Source organism: Styela clava, chromosome 1 (genome assembly GCF_964204865.1).
Source record: "Styela clava chromosome 1, kaStyClav1.hap1.2, whole genome shotgun sequence".
NCBI lineage: Eukaryota > Metazoa > Chordata > Ascidiacea > Stolidobranchia > Styelidae > Styela > Styela clava.
The window spans coordinates 25,422,596-25,430,935 of record NC_135250.1 but is presented as its reverse complement, the minus strand read 5'-3'; the positions used below and the strand labels follow the sequence as shown (position 1 = coordinate 25,430,935).

At 32.9% G+C, this 8,340-nt stretch overlaps 1 protein-coding gene across 1 annotated transcript; it reads left to right on the top strand.

The window, feature by feature from the left end:
- The first annotated feature begins 443 nt into the window (after positions 1-443).
- LOC120335168 (uncharacterized) lies at positions 444-7,920 on the top strand. The gene is made up of 14 exons (XM_078114609.1): positions 444-504; positions 770-926; positions 1,679-1,798; positions 2,226-2,341; positions 3,239-3,508; positions 3,579-3,681; positions 3,979-4,093; positions 4,271-4,453; positions 4,779-4,983; positions 5,226-5,337; positions 6,262-6,420; positions 6,666-6,775; positions 7,023-7,193; positions 7,688-7,920. The coding sequence occupies exons 1-14, from the start codon at positions 444-446 to the stop codon at positions 7,918-7,920; spliced, it is 2,115 nt and encodes a 704-aa protein (XP_077970735.1).
- The last annotated feature ends 420 nt before the right edge of the window (positions 7,921-8,340 follow it).

Sequence of the window (8,340 nt, the reverse complement as noted above, 5' to 3'; positions counted from 1 at the left end):
TACCACAAGAAAGACTCATGGGTATTGCCGCAATGTCGAAATATATTAATAACCAGTTAAGTCTTAAGCGAACAACGACCTATGATCAACTAAAATCTGAATATAAGAGAAGGGACGAATTTATGTAGCTGGGCATACTGGTGAAAAGGTCGATCTTCTACGTCACAAAGGTTCAAATCAGTCGACGTGATTTGCCGTTATTCATAATATGGCTTCAACAATAGGAACTGTGATGTTTTTCACGTCCATTTACTTGAGTTGCTTGATTTATATTTCAATAAATTATAATTTTATTTATTAAAGTGACATTTATTAATTTTATATTTTACATTGTAGTTATGACAATTGAAACCCGAAACAATCTGATCCAAAAGAAATAAAATTAGGTTGTAATATTTAAGTTGACGACAAATGTCAAAAACTGTGTCTTTCGAATAATAAAGATGAATCTTACAATTTTGGTGATATTGTTTTCGATCCTTATCAGCAGTGTTTCAGCTAAAGGTTAGTTGAATTTTATGAATAAAAACTTTTGGTCATATCTCGATGGAAACCTTTTGTTTATGAATAGGTTGCGTTCTCACGGACAAATACAAAGTTTCCCTGTAATAAATTAAAAAATCTCAGCTTTTAAAGTATTGTATACTTATTCAATCTATCATTCCAATATTATCTTTTGTCAAATTTTATGTTAATAAATGAGAATTGTTATTTATTCACTTGTTCAAATTTGAATCTGATTACAATTCCAGATACCGTTTTGTTTCAGATCCTTGGAAGAAAGAATGTGTTGATGGGTTTGAACTGCTTTTCTCCAAACAAAAAAAAACTTACAACAGCGCCAAATCTTCCTGTGAAGGATTGGGAGGTTACTTGGCTAAAGTTGATAATGAGAGAATGACGACAGTCATTAATTCAGCATTCAAGTGAGTTAAAAAAGAAACTTATTTTTGATATCTTGGTGTTATTTAATATGTGAATATTTCTATGTATTGAATGAAACTTTAGCACTAAATAAGCGGAATTGATTATCTCACTGTTGTTTGTACCATCTCGATGTAGATTAAACACTTATTATATGCGTGAGTTGAAATAGGATATTGTCTGTACAGTGATGTAAAAGAGCTGAAGGTATCATTTTTCTTTTAGAAAGCATATAGTAGTACTGCAATAATCCCAACTATGTACTTCTCTATTTTTACACAATATCGTATATCCAATCCCAGCCTGATGTATCCAGAAATCATTTTAGTTTTGACATTTACATAGCGATTTATTTACCTTGGGTGTGTTGCACTGAAGCTAGTAGTTTATCCTAAATAGAATAAAAGCACGAATCAATTTTAATGGCTCATAAGTTTCTAAATTTGAATGAATTGATGCAAAAATTGTTCTTTACGCAATGGGTTTTTCAGTAACTAGTTTTTAATAAACAAATCAATTCAAGTTTGCAAATCACACGTAAACACCGGAACCAACTGTTTTTTTATTATTTATTACGGACTTCCTGGCATAATCAACGCTTTTTAATACTACTTTGCATTATGAAACAGACTATTTATTTATCTTACCCTGTCCGTGGTCTATTTCAGCTCTTCTTTCAGTCGTTTTCTCGATTTTAATCGATGTTTTCGGTATTTTCTTCAAAAAAAAACTGCCAAGTTTTTTATATTCTTAGAATACAACATGAGGATAACACCTTTTACATCGGAGGAAATGATATAGCTAGAGAAAAAGATTGGAAATGGCAGGATGGTACTCATGTGATCATGAGGGCAGAAGTGGGATATCAAAACTGGTTTGTTTCTAAGCATTATTTAGGAAAGTTGCAAAAATGGAATAAAAAAAGGAAATCATTTACTGCGTGAATTAGTTTTTAGATCTCGTATACCATGCAGTTTTCATTATTATCGATATTATAGTATAGTGAAATACCACGGCAAGACTTCAAATATTGCTATTTCATATTTGTTGTAGTTAAATTCATTTTGTCGGCGGTGAAATGCTGACAATTCTTACTAGATTGCGGTTACCGACAATTGGATAAATTATGCTAAGCCACACTTTATTCTAATTTCCTATTTAATATGTTAATACTTCTCTTGTTCAGAAACTAATTGGTAGCTATATCTGTGCATCACTTTGTCAAATACTATTGCTTAGATTAGTTTATTAGAGCCTGCGTGATTTCTAGATTCCATTAATTCGGCTTCTAAATTTATCAGGAAATATAATCTGCCAAATGGTGGGACTGGTGAAAACTGTCTGACAGTCGGTAGAGGAACGTACCTGTGGCTTGATTCATTATGTGATGAAAACTTCTACTACATTTGCCAGAAAGGTAATATTCATTGGTTTCTCTCAATTTGATGACATTCCTTAGAAATGGTTATGGTTTGAAAACAAACTTGTATTAATCGTCCTTATGACATTTCCATGGTTTTTCTAGCTATATGATAATGTATAAGTGGCCTGATTGTGCAAGCTTGCTCAACTGGAGGTAGAGAGAACGTAACAAGTATTACATATAGATGTTATTTAGAGAAACAATAAAAAAGAACTCAACTATATTTAAACGATGGCTAATACGGGATATTTCATCAATACCACAAAATTCATACGATATTCTGAACGAAGCTTCAACTGTGGAACATCTAAGTTACCAGTACCTGCATAAGGGTAACGGTACCCGGGTGTCCTAACCTTTCCAGGTCCCGTGATGATGATTCATGCTCCCAATTTTAACGTGAAATGAAATACAAAAATTGTCAAAACAATTCGTCCAGTAATTAAAAAGGCAATTTGTTAACAAGGTGAGGAAAAGAAAGACCGATAACATGATGATCAACAACAGCATAATAACAAAACAATCCATAGGTCCATTTCGTTCCCAAAAATCTAGCACTTAATTGATGGTTGTGAATTAAATATGAATTAAAATAGATTGCCCAATTGGCACTATTCACTTGGGACTCATCAATACAGATCACATCGATACAAATATCCGTATTGCTTGTCGATGCCACTGAATGATTATTATAAGATTATTCGGCTTTGATCACTTAATTTAACTTGTGTTACATACAGAGTTGCATTATCAGTGTTAATTCAAAATGTTTAATTTGTTTAAAAAATAATAATTTAGGTAGTTTCAGTGTTCAGTATTTCTGCCCACATAACCCAATGTAATAAATCTAGTTTTTCGAATTTTTAACCGGTTTTGGAAATTCTGCTTCAGTGTTCCAAGGCCCCTCCGTTTTAACACAAACCATCAACGGAAATCAGAAAAGATGTTCTGCGACAGAATGCAGCACTGCAACACAATTCGAATGGCACAAAGCATCTAACAAACTATCAACCGCAACTACAAATAGAGTTTATCAAACGATACAAACTGGATCAGCAACATTGGATTTTCAAAACGCAAATATTGCAGATGAAGGGTCTTATATTTGTTATTTTCGAAAAGTCAACAGTTGGAAACATGGTAAAACAGAATCATATGAAGGTGAATATAAATAACGATATCTGCTTTTTGTAATCTCTGTCAGCTATGTTTTTGGTATTTACTTTTCCAGTGGCTGGAAATCCCACAATCTATCAAATATCAAATAACTACTGCAACCCTAACTTGATCATCTCATGGCAACCACATATAAATGCTGTTGGATTCCCACACAAGTATGTTTATCTTTATGAATAATTTGATATATCCACAAGATTTAGTTTATGAGCCATCTTTTACACGGAACAGGCCTATAGACAAATCTGATTGAATACTCGCTTTGACAACAATGTTATAGAGTCATTTGAGAAAACGGCTAAAGCTGCTCGATTTACATTGTTAAATTTACTAAAGGTATTACTAAAAGTCAAAACGTAAATCTGTCATGCTGGTCACGACCCAATTCCATTACGCATATTGCTACCCGTTGTTACTTGCATTAATGCCAGCGTAAACTAACATCTGTTTTACAGGATAGAAGTAAGTCCGACCTCAGGCGGATCAACAAGATGGGTGGATTCACCAACATCTGAGAAACAGTCAACCACAATAACCAGTTTCTCGCCAATCACAACCTATACAATCAAAGTAAGCATTTACGATTCATTATATTGTTCACATCGATTGTTCCGCACTTATTTTATGCGAATATTTGTGGACGAAGGTCTCTCTTCTCAAGATCGCCTTTACCTGTAAAGCTAAATTAGTTTTCTGCCCCATTTATACTTTCGTTATTAAAATACCTATATAAATATCTTTTGTCAGATTACTGCATGTGTAACAAAAGATAACTGTCCAACCAAATATTCTACTTTCCGAAACGCAACAACAGGGGGAGCAATGTTATCTGCAGAATCGTCGTCTATTATACAATACAAGAATACACAAACTTGCGTCATCTCTTGGATATTATCTAACAGGACAGAGACTGGTGATTCATATACTGTGGTAAGCAATATTTTTATTTTGACTCAAATTATTCGAAACACACAGCTTTGGTTGAATATAATTCAATTGAATTTAGAATCCCAACGTGTATCATGAAGTCCACATTAAGTCGTGAAGTTTGACTGTTTATACTTACGATCGTAGATCTGTTTTGGTCCGCTCATATAAATTGCACATTGGTTTTTTGTTTAATAGTAATTTATATCCAATTCCTATTCCACTCAGCTGGAAGGTTTTACGTTATCTTCAACATCCTTATTTGGTATCAATTTTCAGAGCATTTTTAGTGACTTTCGGATGTAATTACTTATCTCATGATTAATAGGAACTGAATCTAACTTCAACCCTGGCTTCCTCACGAGATTCAAACTTGAAGACAGACATGAAACTTATAAACGTGACGTCATCATCTGTGTATTCGTTTCAACCAGAATCAAATCGTAACTATTCCGCTTCAATCAAAATATTCAGTTGTGCTGGATTTGGTCAAGTTTTATCTGTTACTGGCAGTTGTCTAGGAAAACCTAGAGGTATATTCAGAATTCAATGTTTGTGAATTCAATTTTTTAATCACTAATCTACTCAACAACTCTGATTAACCCAAGATATGCGAAGTTGCGTAAGTCATTGCGTTCTAAATATGTATCAATTTTCAAATTGAAACGATTATTAGACACATTTGCAGAACGCAGTTTGCAGCAAAAGTGTGAATCATAATGCAAAAATCAAGGATATCATAATGCCTTTGACTAAACACTGTCTTGTATTTTAGCTCCCACAAAGGTTTTTCCGCCTGATAGTTTTGAAGATAACCTAGTTAGCAGCGTATGTGAATTCAAAAAACTCGGAATACAAGCACCAGATGAGACTAATGGCCTTGTCAGGTAAGCTAAATGCAACAGAGTAAAAATAATATATCGACAATAAAGGTAGTAAATTCATCTTCCTATTAGCCTGAAAAAAAAAATCAACTGTGCCTGTTCATATATCATATTGGGTATATTATTCCTCTCCTGTACCAATATAATCACTCGGCTTATTAGACACGAAAGTTCTGATTAATTTTGATTAGTATCATTTTACAATATGAACTTTATTCTTCAACAAAATAAGATGCCGGTACAATTTGTGTTATTGTATAATCTATTAATTTACAGTTGCATATTCGTACTTGTGCGCACAAATTTGAAGGAACACGACGTGGTCCTCTCCTTGACTGACATGATAAATATTAACAACACAGTGAGCGGTGATAAGTATATTGCTAAAGCAATACCTGTTTCAAGATTGTAAATAGTTTTTATTTCTAGAAAATTATATTACGTGAATATTTAAATCGGCGTTTTAGTTAAACATGATTTGTAGAATTTGCCTGAAATATGAAACATAAGAAAATGATTGAAAGTTTATTGGCGATATTAAAATTAACTAATCGGATAAAAGATTTATTCGCAATCGGTACCAGGGCAATGTAGGTATTACGTAATATATCAGAACAACTGCGATATTTCGGTATAAATTTATAAGATTTTTGACGTTGATTTTTTCGAAAAACTATAACGAAACGCTTTGTACTACGAATACTTTACTCCAATACTTTTCGGCTATAGTATGGGCATACAACGCACATGCAAGAAGAAACTTTGATACTGCATATGTTCGTATCACCATAGATGTATTTTGAAGAGTTTCAATGTGTATATACCTGTATGCGTCGTTGCAACGCGATTTTTCTATTGTCTCGAGCAGCAGCGGTATTTCCTGCATAACATATCATATTCTATTCTACATTGAATAAAATATTTTAGCATGAACGGTAAGCGAATGAATATAACACTCGGTGATGAATCAATGACAACATGTGACGTAATAAATATCGGAAAAGCAGGGATACAAAATGAACAAAGTCGTGGAAAAGAAATTTTATTCACAGGAAGGAACAAAAAATTAGATAAAAAGACGTTCAGGTATTCCAGATATATCTTAGGGTTATAGATCATCATAGACTTTTAATTCTTAATTGAAAGTTTTGGTATTGTTATAATGCTATTTCAAAACCGACAGACAGTAAAGAAATATGTTACCGTCAAATTAGATTGATTTACCTATTTAATAGTGCTATCAATTCAAATATAATATATCGGATCTTTTATCAGTATTTCATTCAAGGAATTTATTTCCGCAATGCATAATATAACTTATTTTACTTCAGTGTCTCGATAGTTTATTCTACGCCCTCTGGTGACCAAATACATTTCAGTCAAAGCCCCTCTATAACGTTGAAACAAGGTGAACAGGAAACTACTGCTAAGAACGATACCGGTAAGAATAACAAATATTCAGATTTGGTTAGTTCAAGGCCAGATTATGAAAAAAATTAGCAAACTTCAAACAACACAAGATAACAAGCAAATAGTTTTGAGAATTGAAAGAAGAATAAAGTGTTCTTTTATGATGAACGTTATATACTATTTTTGTAATTCTAGAGATGATGTTGCCTATCCAATAAAACTATAATCCCAAAACCTTTAAAAATCAACAGGAAATTAGAGTAACGTATTTGTTTTAGAGAAAGGAGCGTTCGAGTTCAACATCATCAGTTTTGTGATTGGTTTTCTCATTCCTTTCGTCTTCTTGGTCGTCTCTGTCTGGATCATATCCAAATTGAAGAAAGAAATAAAGAATTTGAAGGAAAAGGCAGAAGTAAAAGAACACATTTACGAAACTATAAAAAAAAAAGGTAGTGAGGAATAATCAGAACTGATGTATAAAATATTATTCCCATAAAATCAAATTCGAAGTGTCATTCAAAGTGTATAAACACAACAGAAAACGGTCACGATAAAAGTTGTAACCTCACTTTAATGATAAACACATGCCATCAATGTTAATGAGGTAGAAAACGTTTATCAATCAATACAGGTTCTAATAATGGGGCAATACAATTTGTATATCTCGAGTTCATACAAAATTGGAATGCCATAAAAATGAATAAAATTAACGCCCTACTAGGAGTCACGCCCATAATATTACTAAAAATTTGAAAGAGATTGTCTGTGAACAAACCTTCTATGAACTGATGGAAAAAACTGTGATATTTTTTATTTCAAAAATTATTATTTTAACACACTGTCTACTACAGGTTTACATAGATCTGATTTCTATCAAGATAAGCATTTTGAATCAATTTTTTTTTGTTCTGTGGTTGATAATTTCATTCTTTCAATTAATTAGCAACTCTTTTCAACAATCCAGCTTCACAACCATCATATTCAAATGTCCTGCAAGAAACTACCGGTTACGAACAAGCTCTGCCTGCGACAACAAAAAAAACACAAGTGGAGTCAGCTTACGAACAACCATCATCATCAAATTTCCTGCAAGAAACTGCCGGTTACGAACAAGCTCTGCCTGCGACAACTAAGCAAACACAAGTGGAAACAGCTTACGAATCTTACAACGCCTGATGAATTTCAGCTAAGCAGTAACTATCAGCAAATAACAAAATGTAGAAAAATTCAAAAGAGTTGTTTATTTACAAAACACTAGGTATACTTGTTACATATAATGTCGTTATTATTCAAGTAGTCAGTCAAGTTGGTGTCGATCGACATCTCTATCCCATAGCCACGACAGAGCAATCATCAGTAGTACTGTTCACATTTACGCCCAGAGTGTAATCAGCTCTGTAGGTCTGTCGCAAACATGTATATTCCAGCATGCATTCTTGTAAACGACTTGTAGTTCAAGTTAAGTCTGTGTATTATAATACAGCAATAAAAATCAAAAAACTTACTTGAGAAGTTCACACTCATTTTGTCTCGTTCGGTATAATTTCCATGCCCGACAACTAATACGCATATACTATAAAATAGGAAAGTTTTATA